The sequence below is a fragment of the Mycetomoellerius zeteki genome, unplaced genomic scaffold, assembly GCF_001594055.1.
Source record: "Mycetomoellerius zeteki isolate Tzet28-1 unplaced genomic scaffold, Tzet1.0 scaffold155, whole genome shotgun sequence".
Classification (NCBI taxonomy): Eukaryota; Metazoa; Arthropoda; class Insecta; order Hymenoptera; family Formicidae; genus Mycetomoellerius; species Mycetomoellerius zeteki.
The window spans coordinates 2,856,486-2,877,726 of NW_017256500.1; the positions used below are offsets into that span (position 1 = coordinate 2,856,486).

General features: G+C 36.9%; 4 protein-coding genes across 9 annotated transcripts; 2 read left to right on the plus strand and 2 right to left on the minus strand.

Annotated features, from left to right (window-relative positions):
* Positions 1 to 384: 384 nt before the first annotated feature.
* LOC108720737 (Mediator complex subunit 22) lies at positions 385 to 2,111 on the minus strand. Its single transcript, XM_018444880.1, has 2 exons — positions 1,878 to 2,111; positions 385 to 811 (listed from the first exon to the last, which is right to left on the minus strand). The coding sequence occupies exons 1-2, from the start codon at positions 1,978 to 1,980 to the stop codon at positions 492 to 494; spliced, it is 423 nt and encodes a 140-aa protein (XP_018300382.1). The 5' UTR covers positions 1,981 to 2,111; the 3' UTR covers positions 385 to 491.
* Positions 2,112 to 4,091: 1,980 nt separating this feature from the next.
* GABA-B-R1 (gamma-aminobutyric acid type B receptor subunit 1) lies at positions 4,092 to 14,580 on the plus strand. 4 transcript variants are annotated; one of them, XR_001936547.1, is made up of 14 exons: positions 4,092 to 4,723; positions 4,888 to 4,994; positions 7,784 to 7,882; positions 7,996 to 8,130; positions 8,268 to 8,438; positions 8,802 to 9,300; positions 9,388 to 9,515; positions 9,588 to 9,880; positions 10,020 to 10,263; positions 10,575 to 10,818; positions 10,934 to 11,328; positions 12,062 to 12,215; positions 12,279 to 12,446; positions 14,406 to 14,580. XR_001936547.1 is itself a non-coding variant. In XM_018445070.1 (13 exons), exons 1-13 carry the CDS (start codon positions 4,654 to 4,656, stop codon positions 14,447 to 14,449), a joined length of 2,583 nt encoding a protein of 860 aa, XP_018300572.1. In that variant the 5' UTR covers positions 4,094 to 4,653; the 3' UTR covers positions 14,450 to 14,580. The 4 variants fall into 4 exon arrangements, 2 of the variants coding, with proteins under 2 accessions (XP_018300572.1, XP_018300573.1); XR_001936546.1 differs by having other exon boundaries at positions 12,062 to 12,446; XM_018445070.1 differs by lacking the exon at positions 12,279 to 12,446 and having other exon boundaries at positions 4,094 to 4,723.
* Positions 14,581 to 16,562: 1,982 nt separating this feature from the next.
* Nup54 (nuclear pore complex protein Nup54) lies at positions 16,563 to 20,922 on the plus strand. The gene is made up of 5 exons (XM_018445136.1): positions 16,563 to 17,049; positions 18,525 to 19,037; positions 19,132 to 20,036; positions 20,477 to 20,704; positions 20,779 to 20,922. The coding sequence occupies exons 1-5, from the start codon at positions 16,950 to 16,952 to the stop codon at positions 20,899 to 20,901; spliced, it is 1,869 nt and encodes a 622-aa protein (XP_018300638.1). The 5' UTR covers positions 16,563 to 16,949; the 3' UTR covers positions 20,902 to 20,922.
* On the minus strand, positions 17,043 to 18,112 carry LOC108720872 (uncharacterized). Of its 3 annotated transcripts, none has more exons than XM_018445138.1 (3): positions 18,047 to 18,112; positions 17,815 to 17,916; positions 17,043 to 17,703 (listed from the first exon to the last, which is right to left on the minus strand). In XM_018445138.1, the coding sequence occupies exons 1-3, from the start codon at positions 18,077 to 18,079 to the stop codon at positions 17,308 to 17,310; spliced, it is 531 nt and encodes a 176-aa protein (XP_018300640.1). In that variant the 5' UTR covers positions 18,080 to 18,112; the 3' UTR covers positions 17,043 to 17,307. The 3 variants fall into 3 exon arrangements, with proteins under 3 accessions (XP_018300640.1, XP_018300639.1, XP_018300641.1); XM_018445137.1 differs by having other exon boundaries at positions 17,779 to 17,916; positions 18,047 to 18,107; XM_018445139.1 differs by having other exon boundaries at positions 17,779 to 17,877; positions 18,047 to 18,094.
* Positions 20,923 to 21,241: the final 319 nt, after the last annotated feature.

Below are 21,241 nucleotides of genomic sequence, written 5' to 3' on the forward strand. Positions count from 1 at the left end.
ACGTATAGATCTTTTTTTTAATTTGTCAATTATTTAATCACAATTGTAATCTCTTGGCTCCAATACAGGAGAGCTGTGTAACAGTTTTGTAAATTACCGTTGTACAGAATCACGAAATACCACGTTTCAAGTGGAACAATAATAAGTGGAAACGATTGTGAGGTGACTATTAATAACTGAAGCTTGGATCTATATTATTACCTTCTTAAATATGTAAAAGTATTGTGTGATGTATCGTCTATGTGTTACAAAGTATCGAAGTAATAAAAGAGACAATTACTCCTTATTTCTTATTCAGGACTCTCATCTATAAATATCCACAAGATCAAAAGAAAGCAGTAAAACGTTATAAAAAAATTAATTCTATTTATTTAAATAAATGGACAATGTACAAGTTGAATGAATGAGTCATATTTTGTGATTCGGGTTAGAAAACAGTCTTAAATATATTACAGGACTAGCATTAAATTAAGCTTAAACTTAAACTAGTGTTATTTGTATATGGAAGTATAATATTCTTCTTCCAGATCGTATAAATCCGCAGCCATGTCGTCCCTCAGGGAAGCCAGTTTTTGATCACATTCTACTTGCTTAGTCCTAAATAATTTGCCGTTTTGTATTATAGCGTCATTTACAGACGGAAAATCATTCAGAATTAAATATTGCTTTATGTCAGAGACTAGTTTCATTAATGATTCGCCAGCACGCACAATATTAGCTGCTCTGACATGCATTTCATATGTATCTTGCTCGCATTGTGTCATTCGAGATAGTTGAGAGTCATTTTCTCCTTTTGCGAGTTTAATTATCTCTGAAAATAGTAGAATTAAATCAGAATTAAGATAGATATTAAAAATTAATAAAGATAATACAAATTATTAGATTCAGTTATCTGATATAAATCTTTCTCCTCCCAAATCTTATATATATATAGAGAGAGAGGTAAAAATTGTATTTATTATATGAAGTATTAAATTTTACTAAACGCTACTATGCTAACATTCTAATATTAATGCAGTATGAATTTTTATTTCTTTTAATTTTATTATATGATATAATTTACAGTGTTAATAATTACAATTTGTTTTCACGTTTATTTTTCTATATTGCATCTTTAATACTAATAACTAATTTTTGTTTTATATTTTTATGTTACGTTATGTTTTTAACATTTCAATATTTTGAATTATATGTAATAGAATATATTCTACTACAATGTTATAATTTATTAATTGAAAATTACATACAAAAATGAAAAAAGAATCCTTTTATTCTCATATACATATTCATTTCAAATTCATATATACATTCTAGATACATTTTGAGAAATTATACTTAAAATTATAGAATTAGCTTCGTCAGTTGTTCACCGAAAAATTTCAATTCATTCTTACTATCCAACATAAGAAATATTGAATAAATATATATTCTAGAAAATATTGTACTATAAAGAAAGAGAAGCAATTCTCTAAATAAGTTGTGGTACTTGGTGTCTCGGAAGATAGAAATACAAATAATTGGAGCATCAAAATTACATCAAAATGAAGCAAGAAATTTCTTGTATAGCTGCACTATATTATACTTTTTGCAGTTAAAGTATATATAATTAAAGGAAGAAAAAGAGAAGAAAGAAAATTTAACTATAAAACCCAGAAAGTTCAATAATAAAGAACGAACTCTAAATTATTGGGGGCGAAAACGCCGGGGGAGTTACTCCCACCGGTTAGTGACATTTTCTGTCTTTAGTCTCATCTTGAGGTTATATGATGCCTAGATACTACAACTCTTGTTACGATTCAAATTAACTATTTGATGTAATTGCAGAGGCGAAGACGCCTACGAAAATAGGTTAGGATATCTAGAGGTTAGAAAAGTACCTTCGAAATTTTCCAGCATGGACTTCACGTCGTCCTTTAACCTCGTCGTGTATGATTTCAATAACGCCTCTTTACTCTGAGGAAGTGCACGTTGTGTGGCCATTGTATCGCACTAAAACGGAATAACATGTGCAACCAGTTCAACACTGTCCGACTGTCAACGATGACAAGAAGGACCTGGAAGGATCACGCAGTGACGCAGACACAAAAAAAATGACAGGCAAATTTTTTACAACGGAATGAACGAAGTCGCGGATAGAAGAGAAGGGGATAAATCTTGCGCTGTGCGCATGCGTAGAGAAAACGATACATATACCACATATGTATATACGCTGTTATATTTTAGGCACGTATATATTTACTTATGTAATGCGTCATCTATACACGGAGTTAGGGTGTTATTTCATTTGTGCATTTTTGTCATACGACAAATATGTGCAGGACAGAGAAGTTCTCGGATCTCTCTATCCTATAGCCAATCAACAGGTTTGAAAAATTTGTCGTACGACAAAAACGCACAAATAAAATAGCGACTTGAAGTAAGAATAAGAAATTGACCAATCACAATCGATTATTCTGCTCACATTCGGCTATGATTGGTTAATTTCTTATAGCGAATTCGATTGGACTCAGTGCGCACTAGTACAATTAAAGCCGTTGTACATAAAATAACGTAAAGAAATGTTTATAAATAAACATAGAAATCAACCAAATCATGAAATAATCAGTATATTTTATTGTACTATTAGGTAAAATATGTATTTCATAATTTTAAATATTTGTATTTCATTTTTATACTCAAATCAAATCAGTGTACAACGGCTTTAATATGCACCAGTGCGCACTAGTGCTTCCAATCGAATTCGCCATATAACTCTTCTTACTCCATGTACTGTAGACAATGCATTAGAGAGATGATACAATGTAATTATTCTAATTATTAATTAAAAAGTTGTTGGGTAATAGTCAAGAAGAGTGAGTTCCTCACCGATCTTGATGGAATTAGACTCATTCCGCGTTTTTACACGAAATAAACGAATCTGGCAAAAAAAGTTTTGCTCTGCTTCCGTGGACCGAGATATTAAGCGTTAAGGCCATCACACGTACAAAAATTTTAGTTGTAATCGTAAGGTCGCAATAAATCGACCAATCAATCAAAATTATGATCTCGCGTTTCAAAACACTCGACTGTGATTGGCCGATTTGCTTACGGCCTTACGATTACGACTAAAATTTTTGTACGTGTGATGGCCTTTAAAGTTGACGACTATTGAGGTTAGGAAATCTACCATAGTGGCGAAATATTGCGACGCAAGTATATACCGCGGTCACTTTAGCGTAAATCAAGCCGTGTTAATGTAGTCGACGAAATATTCGCTAAAAAAAACGCTACTCTGCTTTTGCTATGTTTGAAAAGTTGTAAACTCGTGGAATCGTTCGTGGGTTTACAACTTTTTACGCGAAGCGCGGTTCTACATAGATTTTCAAGTTTGCACGCACAAATTTAAGCGAGATTTAATTTTAAAAAAATTAACTTTGGTTTTACGAACGATTTGGTTTATGATGTAACAAATTCGATGTTAGAATCTCTCATTTTTGTCATCATCATTATTACATTCAGCATCTTATACTATAAAGGAATATTTTAAATATTTGTGAATATTATTAAATTTCTTCTCATTCATCGAAATAAAAAAAAATGTGTACATACTTATATTCATTTCTAATGTAAATGAATTTTAATCTCCATTTAACTTACTCTTTATCCTTTTCTTTTAATTCTTAAAACTAAAAAAAAAGATAAAGAGCAAGTTAAACCGAGATTAAAGCTAATCTATATCAATAGAAATAAGAATTATCAACGCAATATTGTGACTCAAATCACCCGCGCCATATTGATTTTCACACAAAGGCGAGCGCCGTTTTCATGGAGCCATCTTTCCTCACCCTCTCGAGTCACTCTCGAGCCCTCTTACCCTCCGCCTGCTGTTCCATCGTATTCTACCCCACTCGACTCCCTGTTGACCCTCTAGCTAGAGGGTTGAGAATCGATATGAATACGCCCGCGAAGCGCGCTCACCGCTGAATCTCTCCGCAACTACGCAAAATTCCCGGCCATGCGAAGGCAGAACATGCCCTTGCGCGAGACCGATGGAAGCGGCGGAAGTACGAGCGCCTTCCCCAGTCCCCTCCGTTCCACCAGCCGCTCCAGTCGCGGGGTGACCGCGAATCGCTGTTCCTCACGCGCCTGTCCGACGAGGACGGGTATCGAATCGGGCTCGGTCCCGATATATCTCCAGGGGGTGGCCACCCTCGCCTGCCATTCGCACGCGAAACTCGTGCGCGACGAGTAATCCGAGCGGACCTGACTGTATCCCATTCCGGCGAGTATTCCAATTCGAGAATTTTATCAGTTCCCAACTCCTGACGTGCGGAGAATCATGGAAAAAACATCTCCTGCAGGAACGAACTCGTAAAAAGTTAAATAAGAAACGAAGAAATAGAAGCTTCGGGAGAAGGTTTCTGTTCGTCGGAATTGATTTTGGTCGATCGTGGTGAAAGAGGAGAAAGAGGCGAAAGGCGTCGAGGTGGACGAAGGACGAAGAGAAGAGTGACATTCGCGCGAGGAGATTCGCGGGCGATCGAACGTGTACGCAGCAGCGTCGTGAAGAGGGTGATAGAGAAAGAGAGGGAGAGAGAGAGAGAGAGAGAGAGAGAGAGAGAGAGAGAGAGAGTGTTCGATTAGTCTGGCGACGAGGTCGATCGGGCGAGGACGATGGCAGTGAGCGCTTTCTCGACGACATTGCACACCACCGATTTTGCCACTACGTGTCCCACTACACCCGGTATGTCGTAGAAGAGTGCTAAAGAGCGAGAGAGGGAGAGGGAGAGAGAAACGTACGGTTTTAGCGAGCGCGCGTGAAAGCAAGTTCCGCTGCTGGCGGAATGGCGAGCGGCCTTTCTCGACAATGCGCAATGTTGCTGGGCTTAATTGTGATTTTAATGGCAGCGCTCTGGACCGAGGCGTTGCTACCACCCGAAGACGAGGAGGAGAACGTCCTGCACATCGGTGGCATCTTCCCCGTAGCTGGAGAGGGCGGTTGGCAAGGCGGTCAGGTAAGAGAAAGCTCGACGTCCTTTCGTCTCAAATGTACGAAAAATCGCGTAGGGGGTAAACAAAGGGACGATTTATTTATTCATTAATGATAAGATATTTAACGTCTTTTTACTTATTGCACGTAAACCGAGAAGATGCAGACATTACAACTAGCTATGTACCTTTTTTCTTTAGATAATTCACTTAACGCCATGAATGCTTCGAAGTATTTGATTAATAAATCAGAAGAGAGAATTTTATTAACTGATCAATTACAGAATACTTTAAAGGATTTGTAGGTATCAAGTGGACCATAGCCTTTGAGATAGAATGTTGAGCAACTGGTAAACGAAAACGGAACCAACGCTCCGTTTCCAAGGATTTATTTGTCAAAATTAATCTTCGATCGTTAATTAATGTGCGCAGTACCGATATTGATAAAGTTGATGATAGACCTGATATTTTCTTTGCTCGAAACTTTCATATTTACGGAAGTTTTAATTTATCCTCTCAGAAGCCAAATCGCTCTATTCCGTGGAAAAAATGTAGAAAATTTAAAAAGTTACAAGCTAATTGTGTTCTTTGATAAAATTAAAGAATTCACGAGAAATCAATCAATTTGACTTCTAAGAGGCTCATTTATCCTCTTTTTACATTTATCTCGCAGTGATATCCTTATGAATTCGGTAAGAGATATGATGAATATCCTTGCTCATTTTTACACACATTTACGAAGGAAGATGAATTGTTACGCGATATCGTGATTGCTTGCAGCTTCCCTCGTTTCCTTTCATCCTCCCGTCTTACGTCTTTCGCTTCCTCTCACTCACGAATTGTTCGATAAACGACCTTGTGACGTCGATAGCGGGAGCAAAATTTCTGAGAAACTTCACGAGCCGTTCCAAAACTTTAGAGATCGAATTCCAGAAGTTCTCTCATAACGGCGAGTAAGTTTACTCATGGAAGAACATCTTTTTTTGTCCCGTGTTCAAAAGTCATGCGCGTCGAAGCGTTCTTAAAGCCGGAAAATCTCGAAGGATCGAGTAAAATCCTTAACAAATTTAGTGAAGTACGCATTTCTCACGAATAGTTAAGATTTAAAAGCTCCTGGATCTGCAACGAAAGAACAACAAAGATAATAATAAGAGTCGAGAAATCGCTGTTTAGTAACTCGCTTCTCTATTTTCGCGTCGTGATTATCTCTTGTCATAATTATCTCTTGTTGGAGATTGTATTTTCTTTCGCGTTGCTATTTGATATTCCGCGGTAATTTACAGAGAAAATTCTACATGAGGTATTCATTACTTTTCGTCAATTCGCGTTTAAATTGCAAATGGTTACTTTACAGTATTGCGTTATTCTACGATGCAGTTACACTGTTAAATTCATATTGTCAAATTATACGTAATTTGAATTATTTTTAATCATTTCTATGGGTCGCCATTGCTTCTATTCAATATGTCGGTAATTTAACTAAAACAATGGAGTTAAACAATTTAACATGAAATTATATTAAATTTGACCCAAATTTAGCTTATTATATTTACTAAATGCATACGTTAATATAGACGTGGTTTACTTTGAAACAGAAATGATTTACATTTTGACGCACATGAAAGTTAAAAATGACAAAATTTAACTTAGTGGAATATGTACCATCGTTCTAACAGTGTACATTTAATTCGTGTCTTACTTAAAAATTAAACGCAATATGATTTATATACCAAAAAAAATAAAAGAGCGAATAATATTTTCATTATTTTTTTTTTTTTAATAAACGAAGTAATATTTAATTCACTTTACGATTAAACGCGATGGTAATCTATTCTTTTTACGCGGTGCAAAGTTGATACAACCACGTAAAGTAATCTGCATACTCAATGAACTGTTTCGAAAAATTCTCCCGCAAGTTTATCGAAAAACTATTCAATTTCTGAAAAACGTTTTATAATTTTATTATTTTTATAATACACACTTTTCGAGCACGAGGAAGCTTTAAACTGTCTGCATAAATGAGCACTATTTATTCGGCTAAAACACGACGCAACTTGAATGCATTTTCAGTTTTTCATAGATATTCTCCCAGTATCATTTTAATACTGTTGCGAAATTTTTCTAGCGAATATGAAAATCGGAACGTAAGTCGAATGTAAAGGCAGAGAACCTCTAGGAAGCATAAAAATTGAAACAGCGATAAAAGGGGCGTATACCCTTTAAAATACTTCTTTTACATTTTGCAATTTCAATTTATGCTTCGTAGGACTCAACCAACTGTTCTCCTCCGATTTTAAAAAAAGCTTTGAATATATTAAAAATATAGAAAAAAAAGCAAGATTTTTTATAAGTGCTGAGTCGCACGTTAAGAGAATCCTCCCTCGAAAAAATTAAATAAAAGTTGATTAGTTTTAAGAGTATTCTATAATAATGATAAAAAAATATTTTTAACAAAAATTTTTTATTTATAAAAAAATTAAAAAGTTTTTAATTATTATTATTATAAAGTACTTTGAAAATTATTCAGTTTTTACTTAAAATATTCTTCTATATCTTTCTTTCACAATTTAGACGATATTTAGACTCAGAAAGAAAAAAACCGATTTTTTAAAAAGAAAAGTTTCATCCCTTACATTCGATTTACGTTCCAATCTTTATTTTCGCTACGAATATTTGCGTCGCAATTGCATCCCACCTACGAGAAAGCATCTTTTAGCCACGAATGACGTGGCACTGCTTGTAATCTTGCATGCAAAGCCAATTCATCAAATTAGGGGATTAATCAAGCTGAATTGCATTATCATTTATTCAACAGGCTTGCATGCCAGCTGCGCGCCTGGCCTTAGAGGACGTTAATCGTGAAAAGAACTTGTTACGCGGATATAGACTGCACCTCCATTCCAACGATAGCGAGGTAAACTCACGAAGATGCTTTTAATGTCATTATAATGATAGACGATGGTCACTGCCGCCGTCACCGCTGTCTTGCGCGATATAAAATTACCTCTCTTATTTATTACATTACAGTGCGAGCCCGGCCTCGGCGCATCCGTAATGTACAACTTACTATACTTTCCACCCTATAAATTAATGCTGTTGGCTGGGTGCAGTACGGTATGCACTACGGTCGCCGAGGCAGCGAAGATGTGGAACTTGGTGGTGGTGAGTATTCACTTCTTTTTTTCCATCCATTTCTTTTTTCCCCCTCTCTCGGTCGCCTTTATGTAAATCTCGTATTTCATTGCGATCGTATATTCCGTGATATAATAGATATATGAGAACATCTACGATATCCTTAGCTCTGCTACGGTGCATCGTCACCAGCGCTGTCCGACCGAAATCGATTCCCGACCTTGTTCAGAACGCATCCTTCCGCCACTGTGCACAACCCCACGAGAATCAAATTGTTGCAAAAATTCGGCTGGTCTCGGGTAGCGATATTGCAGCAAGCCGAAGAAGTATTTATATCGGTAAGGACGTAAAAAATGTACTTCCCCAGATAACATGCATGTCTAAAAAATATCATAAAAATATGATAAAGACGTCTTTTGGGACGTACATGTTTAACAGATATCTAAAGAGGACATCATAAAAAAAGTCTTTTAACTTATAGACAATACGTGTTGTCTAGGTTGTTATTTTGTAAAGTTCATGGAAACTAAAGTGATTCGACTTTTGCATGATGAACAAATCTAAGAAAATATTTTAATATATCTATATATATAATCTATCTTCCAAAATAGAACTGGCCAGATTCAGAATTAATATTCGTCTCTTATATGATTCGCTATTAGTGTAAGTACGAATATATCTGACCCATCAAATTGTCTTAGACCGTCGAAGATCTAGAAGCACGATGTAAAGAAGCTGGGATAGAGATAGTCACCCGTCAAAGCTTCCTGTCGGATCCTACGGATGCGGTGAAGAATCTACGCCGTCAGGACGCTCGGATAGTCGTCGGTTTGTTCTACGTCGTAGCCGCGAGACGGGTGCTCTGCGAGCTCTATCATCAGAAATTGTACGGCCAGTCCTACGTATGGTTCTTCATCGGCTGGTACGAGGATGATTGGTTTGAGATCAACCTGGAAAAGGAGGGCATCACCTGCACGAAGGAGCAAATGCGAATGGCAGCGGAGGGACACATGACCACCGAGGCACTTATGTGGAATCAGAATAACGACACGACAATCAGCGGCATGACCGCCGAGGACTTCCGAAAGAGATTGAACAAGCTGCTGAAAGATGACGGTTACGACATAGATAACGATCGATATCCGGAAGGATACCAGGAGGCGCCTCTCGCCTACGACGCCGTCTGGTCCGTCGCTCTTGGTGAGTTTCGAACACACATGTGAAACCCAGCAAGTTGGCGACCAATAATCGTCTTATCGATCCTTTCTTCTTTGTCTCTACTATCAGCGTTCAACAGAACCATGGAAAGGCTAAGCAAGTTGGGGAACAGTTTAAAGAACTTCACTTACGAAAACAAAGAGATCGCCGACGAGATATACGCGGCGGTAAACTCGACCCAGTTTCTCGGAGTTTCCGTACGTAGAGCCTTAGCTAGAAAATTGCACGTTCGTTCACAAATCCTAAATGTTAAAATGTTTTCCCCACAGGGTCACGTCGCATTCAGCTCGCAGGGTGATAGAATCGCTCTGACGCAAATAGAGCAGGTGATTGACGGAAAGTACGTTAAATTAGGGTATTACGATACACAAAGTGACAATCTGACATGGCGGAACGTAGAGCGATGGATCGGCGGCAAAGTGCCACAGGACAGAACAATAATAAGAAACGTTTTAAGAACAGTGTCACTGCCCTTATTTATAAGTATGGCGGCCTTGTCGGTGATCGGTATCATAATAGCCATCGGATTGATCGTATTTACTGTCTATAATAGGCACCGAAGGTATACTATACTACCATACTATATATATATATATGTCGTGCTGTGCATTCGTTAATACGTTATCTACATGCGAGCCAGGCTACAATCTACAATCTACAATCGATAGCTACAATATATACAACCGATGTCTACTTTTCAGAGTTATATATTCGTCTCATCCCAGCGCCAACACGATAATGCTAGTGGGAATAATAATCTGCTTCTTGGCCGTGTTGTGTATAGGAGTTGACGGTAGGTTTGTGACACCGTGGCAGTTTTTGATAGTCTGCCAGGCTAGAGCGTGGACGATGTCGGTCGGTTTCACCCTAGCGTTCGGTGCCATGTTTAGTAAAGTGTGGAGGGTCCATCGACTCTCTACGAAGGCAAAAGCCGATCAAGGAAAAGTAAGTCGTATACTTCATACGGATAACCGGGTCTCCGCTGGTAAAGCGATACGAATGATCTTTAATTAATAATATTCGAAATTATTATTAAATAATAATTGCGAATATTATTCGCAATTCTATGTATTTTTTATTACTTCTGTTCCATCAAACGACTCTTCTGTGAAGACAGTCGTACCGCTTTTCCGCTTGAGTTCCTCAGTAGTAACGAAACTGATTTTTAGTTGTTCATGAAGATGGAACCATCCTGCATGGTTTGCTGTTCCCGCTCGTATGTCCCGCATCTTTAACCTATTCTCGATTCCTTTTAGTCATTGACGGCTAAACAAAAAGTTTCGTCTATACAGAAGAAGATTGAACCATGGAAGCTGTACTGTATGCTGGGCGGATTGCTGTTGATCGACATCATCCTCCTCGTCACTTGGCAAGTAGTCGATCCGTTGCGTCGAAGAATCGAGACCTTCGCCCTGGAACTACCTCCTTATGGAGACGAGGACGCAATGATCAAACCCGAATTGGAACATTGTGAGAGCGAACACAATAGCTTGTGGCTCGGTGAGTGCGATTCTTGACTCAGGGTATACGCACGTCAGAAAATAAATGTGTGCTAACCGATATAATTTTATTATGGTGTAAAATCGCGTACAGAAATGCGAATATTTTTTTCCAGGCTTGATCTACGGCTATAAAGGCATTGTCCTTGCTTTTGGGCTCTTTCTATCTTACGAAACGAGAAGCCTCAAAATCAAACTGATCAATGATTCTAGATATGTGGGAATGTCGATATATAACATCGTAGTTCTATGTTTCATAACGGTACCTGTGGTAATGGTCATCTCTAGCCAACAGGACGCGGGTTACGCCTTCTCAGCGTTAGCCACTATCTTCTGTTGCTTCCTCAGCATGGCTCTCATCTTTGTACCGAAGGTCATTGAAGTGATCAGGCATCCCAAAGATAAGTCCGAGTCGAGATACAATCCGGACAGTGCAGTATCCAAGGAAGAAGAAGAGAAGTATCAGAAATTACTCATCGAAAACGACGAACTTCAGAAACTCATCGCTGCGGTAAGAATTCAATGTCAATGCGTAAATAAAACTTATTTTTAATAATAAGTAGAAATAGAAATGTTTAAATAAATGTACGTATTAAGAACTACATGTTGAAGCATTTTCTTTTAGCGAGACTATCATTCTATATTTTTTTCTGTTATATTCTTTTGTTTGTTAAAGGCTTGCTAATGTTCAGCAGAATGTTTATTTTACAAATGTTGAAAGTTTTTTTCGCTGAGTTAGGACTATTTTTCTAGATCTAAATGTATAATCCAAAAAAAGTATAATCAGCGTGAAAAAACTTCCAACAGGTGAAAAATAAACGCGGCCAGCAGAAAAAACAGCTTTGCAACTGTTGCAAAATTTTTTAATATGATTGGTTCATACATTTGGATCCAGTGAAGAATTAAGGGCAAGAGCCATATTAAAAAATCTTTGAATAGTTGCAAAACTGCTTTTCATCCGATGTCCAATTCGCTAATATGATTGGTTCCTGTCTTAATTCCTCATTGAATCCAAATATAAACCATATTAAAGCGGCAACAGTTGCAAAGCTATCTTTTCTGCTGAACGCAGCCATTGTAACGATATCATACGTTCTGAAACCAGAATTATTTCTTTTGTAAAAATATTTTATTCTAAACTCATTCTAAAACAGACGTTTTACCTATAATATTAATATATATCTGCTATCTACTACGTACTCTTTTATTATATTCTCTTGCTTATTCAAGCCTATATATTTCAGAAAGAAGAAAAGATTCTAGTCATCAAGCAGAAGCTGGCTGAACGTGACGCCCTAAAAGGAACCGGCACAAGTCGTTGCAGGCAAAGTCAGCCCAAACAGTCCTTCATCATTGCTGACTATCCAACCGGCGAGGGAACATCGGACAGTGCTATCGGTGGGGGTATTTCCATTTGTACAAAATCCTCCCGCGCTTCCGCTTCTGATGTTGAGTTTTCAGAGACGTACTTATAATCTCCTCACACACGAGTAAAGTCAGAGGACACCGCTATGGACGTCCTTATGCATTCGCGCGATACATTTGGGACCTAAAGTTCTTTTCAATCGATCTCGGTGATTATCGTAACGCTTCGCTTTTAATCAAATCATATTTCCGGTATTATTTGTCGTAAGTATCGAAGGGTACGTACTTGGGTGTTTCTTCACGATGCACTCTCAGACAATGTCTCGTTGAAGTGACCGGAGTACACGATTATCCACAATAGCTACATCGCAATGCAGTGATAACACAGGCAATGAAATATTAAGTGACTGTATCTGCACAATTTAAAAAAATAATAGAATGCCAGAAACTGGATCGTGATTTTGAGTTATTAAAAAACAATAGCACATGCATTTTTCTCACGCAACTTGCACACGATAAATTATGTTGTGTTGCTTTCATTCATTACAGACTCAATAAATATAAAAAGTAATCTATTAATGCAATAATAAAGTTAACGAATAGAATGTTAATGTCATGTAAATGTGAATGTTTAGCTCATCAAATCGTGCGCACGCGCGTTTAAAGAATTTTTTTTAATTATATAATTTGTATAGCGCTTTAGTAAAAACACCAATTTCGTAGTTTTAGTGTATATCGCTAAATATTTAAATATGCAAATAGTATCGAGATTAATAAGTATACGTGAAGTAGTAATTTTTATCGTGTGTAGTGAGCTAGTGACTCTCTTCCTGCGAATTCATGTAAACAGGAAATATAATTAAATTTGGCCTATGTTTCATGAAAGTTTTGTGAAAATTAGTTCTATCTTTTTGATGATAATGTGTTCTTCTTTCTATAATTATCTACTATATTATTGATTAATTATTTATTAGCAGAACGACATATGTGTATTTTTATATGTAGCCCGATTCCCATTAGCTGTTGTGTAGATATACCCGAGATTGGATGTTTGTGAAATTTTATCAGGTGTATTTTTCAGCACCTGTGAGAAAGTATTCAACCGGATTTCCTTAGCGTAATACAATCTTATCCTATGGACCAAGTTACCCCCCCTTCCGCGGAATAACATTTTCAGGGATGGAGCTTTTGAGTGTTTTATATCTTGACTTTTAACTCTTTTACGAAGAACTATATACTCGCGAAGAAAAATATAACGAAGTATTTTAAGCCGTTAATGTTTCAGTCAGATATATATATATCTTGATATTTTTCGTAAAAATATGAATTTCAAGAGAAAAATAAAAAATTATAACGGATGTAAACGAAACGTGTTCGCTAAACGGTACAATTAACAGCAATATTATGGTTCTTTTATGGTTTCTAATAAGAACGAAGGAACTAGAAATTAAATTCTTATACCGGGGTATCTAATTTTCTTGTGAAAATATTTATCTTTCCAAACAAGAAAGAAGAGAGAGAGAATATAAATATATTTTGAAACGCACAATATATATAAATATAATAAACATGTTGTACTTAAAGAAAAATTTAATTATTTAACCGGTATATGTTGCGGCTATAAATTGCAAAATGGATTTGACATGGCTCAGGATGATGTTTATAACATGCTTATCGTTTGTTACAGAGCACGTACTTGTTACACGAAGCAATTTACAATATTTACGTTAGGCCTAAAATAATCTTTACGATCATATGACTCAGTTATTGCAGTTAAATCTCGTTAGAAAAGTGTCGTGTTAATTGTGTACAGCATCAAAACGTTGTAAACCTCATGAAGCGTACTCCCAAATTCGATGAGACAAAGAATTACGATTTGGTCCAATCCGGATTAACGCAGTTGTCGATAAACGCGAAATGTGCTAACGAGATTTAAATGCTTACGAATTTTCACGCCGTTCGTTTATAATTTGGGAGTCTTGATGAGGTGAAGTATTATCGTTGCCGTTTAGCACATAAGCCGGGGCGCACGATTGTTAATTTTTGATGAACGTTTTTAACAGAACACATCGGATGCGTGCAGGATTGTTTTTGATACTTTACGGATGTAGAAGAATGTTACGTTACACCGACTTCCAAATCATTTACGAACGGATTTGGTATCAGCAATTATTAATTTGCGAGCTCGCGAGATTTATGGTATTTGACCTTTTGTTTTTTTAGGCACGCAGCACATCGCCGAAATGTACGAACTGCACCGACTATGATGCCAAAGCAATACACACACAAACGAGCGCTACGCTTGCGACAAAACTCTCTTCTAAAACTAGTATTAAATCTATAACGTGCACACGGTCAATATGCGAATATAATATGCGAGTCTTGGAACACGCCAAACGTGAGAATGACTCTCTGTAATGTCTGTGAAACATGATTTCGTGACGACGGTCTTTCCGTTTCTCACGTGTTACTAAAGCATAAGTTAGTTTATAGCGTGTGGAATTGTTTTATATGTTTCGATACGATTTGACTGCGCCTTAGAAAGAGAAAAAAGAGTAGAAAAGAAAGAGAGAAAAACGGTACTGAGACACGTGTATCTTACGCGGATATTACGGTTGTCTATGTGTCACGTGTTCTCTCTTAGGCACACAAACCGAAGATATGTGAAATCTATCGTCGTAAATCCCCGTGTATAGGAAATATTTAAAACAGAATGTAATTTCTCATTTTACGGTACTTATACCACGCGCGTTCACTTACGCAGTATTTTTTACTGTACTCGTTTTGATCAACTGCCGCGCAAACGGCGCTTGTACTAGCATTATACATTATATGATAGTCTTATCGAACTGTTGACGAAAGTATCACATATATGTACGTTAGATTATGGAGATATTTATTTTTAAGTTTTTGAATTATAAAATCCGTTAAAAATCGAAGGCTCTACCTATTATTATTGAACCCTTGGGATATATTGTTTACTCGATCCGAAGCTCGCGTGGCTCACGCAAGACACGACGATCGGCGTGATCGCGAGTGTTCATATAATATCTCTACGTTGTTTCTAGAGTTGAGATTTTAATAAAGAAAATTGAAACGCAATCACCAGAGTTTACGTCAATGTTTCTTCTCTTCCGCGCGTATTCATTTGATTATAAATGGACAGCGATAAGGAATGAAAATCGATGGTGTTCAAAAAAGATACGTGTATATTCGATATGTTGTATATTGCGGTTGTTACAACATTTAGTATGAATATCAAATTAAGTTAGTGACTCTAAACACCTGCAATAATTACTCAATCGGCGAATGATCTGTCAAATGTTATTCTCATTAACACAAATAGAATTTCTCATTATTCGATACGCGGAAGGAGAAATTAGAAATTAGGGACGATGAATTAATTACAATTAGAAATTTTATATGCAATTGAATTAAATCACTGACTAAATTAATCAGCAGCTTATTTATTAAATAATCTTTCGTTGATACAAACAGAATTATCAATTTTTTGTTGTTTGACAAATCGAAAGAAAAATTACTAAATTAGGAACAACAAATTGTACAATGCATCCGCCGGTTGAAACTGGATGACATTTCCAGACTAGGAATACGTGATATGTCTATCTTATACTATATTTCGATTTCGAATATGTATGTTATTTGGATTACATTTATTCATTTATATTATTGAATACGAAATTATAACATTGATGTTATATGTTATTTTTAGTTTGTGTCAATTGGATTAGAATTAGAAAAAATGAAATTGGAATTAAATTAATCTATATTGGCAGAAATGAATTTTAATTGATGACCGTCCAATCAATATTCGTACTATTTTATTACATTTTATACATAAATAAAATTATTACTTTTTTATTACTTAACATAAAAAAAATTAGATTAGAAATAATATAAATTACATAGTTGAAAATTTTACTCAAAGTTAATTGCTGATTATATGTATTATCTCTGTACTTGTCCTATAATATATCTAATATGTTATATATTAACATAAATATAATTTTCTAATTTCTTAACATAGAAAGGAAAAATTAGATTAGAAATGATAAATTATATATTTGGAAATTTTATTTTTAGTTACATTCTACACATTGAAATAATCGTCAATAATTAATGATTAATTGAGTTAATCGAAACTTGATTAAAGTCGCTCTATAAAGATTACGTAGAAATATGATTTCTACATTCAACAGTGCGATGATCGGATTCGTTTGACGTGCACATGACAAGCTTTTTTTCAAAAGATAAAGCCCATTCTATAATTGCGTAAGCGTAGTTGTAAAAGTTATAGTACTTGTAGTTGTAAAAATTAATCAATTACAGTTAAATGTGAAGAAAATATTTAATTGTGATTGGTCAATTCTTACAATTATAATCACTTACAATTTAAGTTTCGCACATCGCATCGCGCAGATTTTCTGCGCATCACTAAATCTTCCGCTCGTGCGCAGATCTATTCTCCATTGTAGCATCCCGTTGCACCTTCTGCACCTAAAATAGGACGGGCGTACGTTGTACGTTGAAGGGAGAAAGAAAGAAGCTGAAAAGTGCACGAAGTCGGAAGTGTACAGCTGCGAAGAATCAAGCTCTTATCGCACGTGCGAACGGCCATATTGGAATTCGCTCCTGTCGTCGCGGGTTTGTGATCGTTGATCGCACGCGTTGCGACGTTGCGACGCGGGTACGTCGTCACAATCGGTAGCGTCTTCGACCCGAGTCGCGGTATAGGGAGGAGTCGTTATGTCGTTCGCAAGCGGCTTCGGAGCGTCCACGTCGACACCTGCACCTACGTTCGCGTTCGGCACCACGCCGGCGTCCACTGCGACGCCGGTTAAACCTGGTAAGCCACCCCTCGTCACAAAATCGTTTGTTTCTCATCCACATCTCCTTCTTCCTTTTCTCCTTCCTTCTGATTTCATCTTTCTATCGGACGTAGGGACGCGTTCCTCGCTTTCGTGCGTAGATATCTCGCGACAATTTGTATAACAATTTTGAGGTTAAGAACAGTTACTCGAGATACGTTAAGCGAGGTACTTTGTCGGGTTCTTCAGTGAAGTTGAGGAATATTCGAGACGCTCGACGTAAAAATGGGCCCTCTTCAGTTTTTCGTTGAGCTAGTTCTGGTGGTCGCGTCGGAAGCCTTGTCTAGCAGAGGCTGGTTTACACCTCCGCAATCCGGACTACACTCGACGTCGCTCTTCGCGAGAAAAGCGTGCCTGCTCCTGGATCTCGCGATAATACACGCTGTGACGCAACACATAAATAGTATAATTAGGAGTGTGGTTAGCAAAATGATTAGCAACGTCGAACGTTCGGAGTATTCGTCGGATTTGACAGTTTCGATCGAAGCCAGGGTGGTATGACTGTGTTCCATTATCGTGCGCGACTCGGTGCTGTAAGCGCCAATTTTCCTACCGGCAGTTGTATCTTCCAAATAATACATTTCATTCGGAATTTTACCAAGCGTCGTTATCATTATTTCCGCAGTTGCATCCTGTACAAAGATAATTGAATCAAAATCATCGCCAAGTTAGTCTGTCAGGAAATAAATTGTTATAACAATTGTTACCCCAATTGCTATATCTGTAGTACCAAATTCGCTTACAATTTGAGTGGAAAGATCATGTACTGACTTAATATGACCGAGGATCGAATTAGATGTAGCTGTCTGCAGTGAATTATGTACCAATTGTGTGTAGAAATTGGCCTGTTAAAAAGTAAACATTTTTAATGTACATTATTCTCTATTAAATTGCTATTTAATAACGTCAAAAAATACTTATCAGTTTTAAGTTTGCCTAGCATCAAAATTTTAGCTATTTTTATGTTGCTATTACCTGTAGATCATTCTGTTGACTTAGGAGTGCCATCTTGTATTGTTCTATGTATTTTATATTATATGACTATATATTACAAGTTTTGTAATCAACTTTTGAATTTTTAAATATGGAAATCCAAACAGTATAATCTCTGCAAACAGTTAAATATAGTATTCATGCAGTATCGAATGTATATAAATATAAACGTTAAATTAAAATTATTTTCGTAAAACAAGCAACGAAAAATGTCATAATAGCAAATACCTTTTAATTAATATTTACCTAACTTCATGTTAAACAAAAAAAGATGACTTGATGTAAGCAGTGTTTGATATATACTACACTAATACTGAAAATTTATAGCGCATATTATATGTATTATAGATTTTCAGTACTAGGTAGTATATATCGAAACATAGCATTTGTTGATATATTTAACAAGAGTGTTTATTTTGTAGTTTTTGTTGAAAATGCTAACTAGTTACAAATTTTTAAGTGCCAGGATTTGGAACACCCTCGTTTGGGTTTAGTACACCGACTACTTCAACGCCAAGCTTGTTTGGCTCACCGTCGACGCAGACTACCGGATTTGGTACTGGCACCGGATTTGGTACCCCAACAGCCACTGGTTTTGGTAGCGCACCGAGCACAGGTTTTGGATCTGCACCTACATTCGGTACTCCGTCAACCAGTGCCTTTGGTGCGGCACCAGCTTTCGGTAGTACTCCTGCTTCCTCCACAACCACTGGATTTGGTACAACTTCGACATTTGGCAACACTCCTGCTTCCACAACTGGTTTCGGTGGTTTTGGGACAGCGACAACAACATCGACATTAAGTTTTGGAGGTTTCGGTGGATTTGGAACTGCGACCACTACTGCTGCCCCTAGCTTGTTTGGCGGATTCGGCACTGCAAATACTCCTTCAACAGGTTTCGGTACATCAGGTTTTGGTGCATTTGGAAGCAAACCAGCTACTACCAGTGGTACATTCGGTGGATTTGGGACGGGTAATGCGAAATCTTTTTACATATAGATTAAGACGTCTGATATTGCAATATTTTTTCCTTACTTTTTATTAACATATTACATATATATCTACAGGGACAGGATTCACTGGATTTGGTACTGGATTGACGCAGCCTCAGCAGCAACAACAACAGCAACAGCAACAGCAACCTACAAATACTGCATCAGAAGCTCTTTACAATGCTGTGTTCAATTGTCAGTTGTATAATGACGAGCGAGATAATACTATTGCCAGGTGGAATCTTATTCAAGCATTATGGGGTACAGGAAAAGCTTATTACTCCGTAAATGCCCCACCTATAGACCTTACTCAGGAAAATTCGTTATGCAGATTTAAAGCCATTGGATACAGTCGCATACCTGATGCTGACAACAACGATGGTTTAGTAGTATTATGCTTTAATAAGAAAGAGAAGGATGTACAGGATGGAAAACAGCAATTAATAGCATTTCTCAATGGTTTGCTGGGAAATAAGCCCAATCTGACAGTAACCGTTGATAATATTAAATCAACGGGGGAGAACAAAAGTCAAGTGACAGTATATGTATCGGAAAAGGGAATCACTGGTTCTTACAGAAAAATTCCTGCCAATGAATTGGTCGCATATTTATCGCAAGTCATGCAAAAGCAACAGTTAGTACAAAATGGAGTGGAAGATATATTTCCGCTGGTAAAACTTGATCCATCACAGCTGAAAGAGTACCTAGATAATCCACCTTGCGCTATTGATGCCAGATTATGGAAGCAAGCGCAGTTGGACAATCCTAACCCAGAGCTGTATATTCCAGTTCCTATGGTTGGCTTTCAGCAAGTTAAACACAGACTGAAATGTCAAGAAGAGGAAACTGCTAGGCATAGAGCGTTTTTGGATATGGCAGCTGAAAAAATACAAGGCTTGCAAAGGCAACACACGGCTACACAGGCTCGACTTAAGGAACATAGGCGTACATTGTTGGAACTTCAACACAGGGTTCTACAGGTATTGCAGCGATTAATTTTTCTTGTTCTTTAATTAATCCTTGGCTCCGTAAGTTGAGCCATATTGGCCAGTAACAAATCGTCAACTAACTTTTAAGCCTTACATATACTTAACCAAATTTGTCTTTTAATCAGAAACGTGGTGGAAGAAACCCGAGCACACCTGGGTTTCTATCACCATGATCAGGCGGGTACGTAATTGATGTAGCAATTATGCTCCTTAATCTTAGATTAACTGTACTCCGTAATTAAGACTCTTATTCATAGATGGAGCGTAACTTAAAGAAAAATCTTGCGTATGTGAGGCATGGATGGGAGACGTGGATCAAACCCAGATCCACGGATTGCTAGTTCGCGGACTGAGTACCCGACTGAGCCACCCGACGCCTCGCATTACTCATTGATTTTAATCGTGATATTTTTTCTATTAACCGTTTAAAGGTGCTAGTACGGCAGGAGATTACGCGAAAAGTGGGATTATCCTTACAACCGGAAGAAGAAGTTCTAACACGCAGATTTGAAGCAATGCATTCGCAAATCAGTGCTCCAACACAATATAAAGGAAGAATTAGTGAAATGCTCTCTCAGCTCAGAATGAGGCGGCACATCGATATTCAAAACCAAGAGAGGTATACAATGGATCCCATAGCACAGGATGATATTAAAGCGGTGAGAAAATGTTCATTTGCTTTTGTTTAAAATTCTTATCGAATAATGTGTGTAATAATATTTTCTTATTTCAGTACCTAAGTATGGAACAACAGGGTATGGCGCAGCTTATTTCGACAATAAACGCTGATTTAGAAAGCTTAAAAGTCATTAAAGATGGAATGTCAGAGCTTTTAATGAGCCAAAGTATATCATAAGAATTGTAATATATAATAAAATTTTTTCATGTCTTCTATACAACTAAAAGATAATGTTTATTAATGTTTATATAAATGATCGTGATTGTGTATATTTATTTTTATTTTTCACAAAGCTGTGCCATATTTATTTCACTTACGCAATTTCTACTTTTTTTCTTTGTAATCGAACATTGACGTGTCAATTAATAATTAAAGGGTCGTCTGCAATGGAACGTATAATAAGCCGTAAGAAATCAATCAATCATAATCTATTTCCCCATTTAACTAATTAGTCAGTTTCTTACAGCTTACTGTTTATTACAGACAGTCCTTAAATGTTGAAGTTGAAGATGGTTAT

Bases quoted from the DNA above. Each gene is read 5' to 3' on its own strand.
- LOC108720872 (XM_018445137.1), bottom strand. From the start codon at position 18,079: ATGGCACTCCTAAGTCAACAGAATGATCTACAG. The intron at 17,917-18,046 runs GTAATAGCAACA...ACTTTTTAACAG, and splicing joins GTCAACAGAATGATCTACAG to GCCAATTTCTACACACAATT. The intron at 17,704-17,778 runs GTAACAATTGTT...ATCTTTGTACAG, and splicing joins CTACAGATATAGCAATTGGG to GATGCAACTGCGGAAATAAT.
- GABA-B-R1 (XM_018445070.1), top strand. From the start codon at position 4,654: ATGGCAGTGAGCGCTTTCTCGACGACATTGCACACCACCGATTTTGCC. The intron at 4,995-7,783 runs GTAAGAGAAAGC...TTTATTCAACAG, and splicing joins GCGGTTGGCAAGGCGGTCAG to GCTTGCATGCCAGCTGCGCG. The intron at 9,516-9,587 runs GTACGTAGAGCC...TTTTCCCCACAG, and splicing joins CCCAGTTTCTCGGAGTTTCC to GGTCACGTCGCATTCAGCTC.
- Nup54 (XM_018445136.1), top strand. From the start codon at position 16,950: ATGTCGTTCGCAAGCGGCTTCGGAGCGTCCACGTCGACACCTGCACCT. The intron at 19,038-19,131 runs GTAATGCGAAAT...ATATATCTACAG, and splicing joins ATTCGGTGGATTTGGGACGG to GGACAGGATTCACTGGATTT. The intron at 20,037-20,476 runs GTATTGCAGCGA...AACCGTTTAAAG, and splicing joins TTCAACACAGGGTTCTACAG to GTGCTAGTACGGCAGGAGAT.
- LOC108720737 (XM_018444880.1), bottom strand. From the start codon at position 1,980: ATGGCCACACAACGTGCACTTCCTCAGAGTAAAGAGGCGTTATTGAAA. The intron at 812-1,877 runs GTACTTTTCTAA...TACTATTTTCAG, and splicing joins CATGCTGGAAAATTTCGAAG to AGATAATTAAACTCGCAAAA.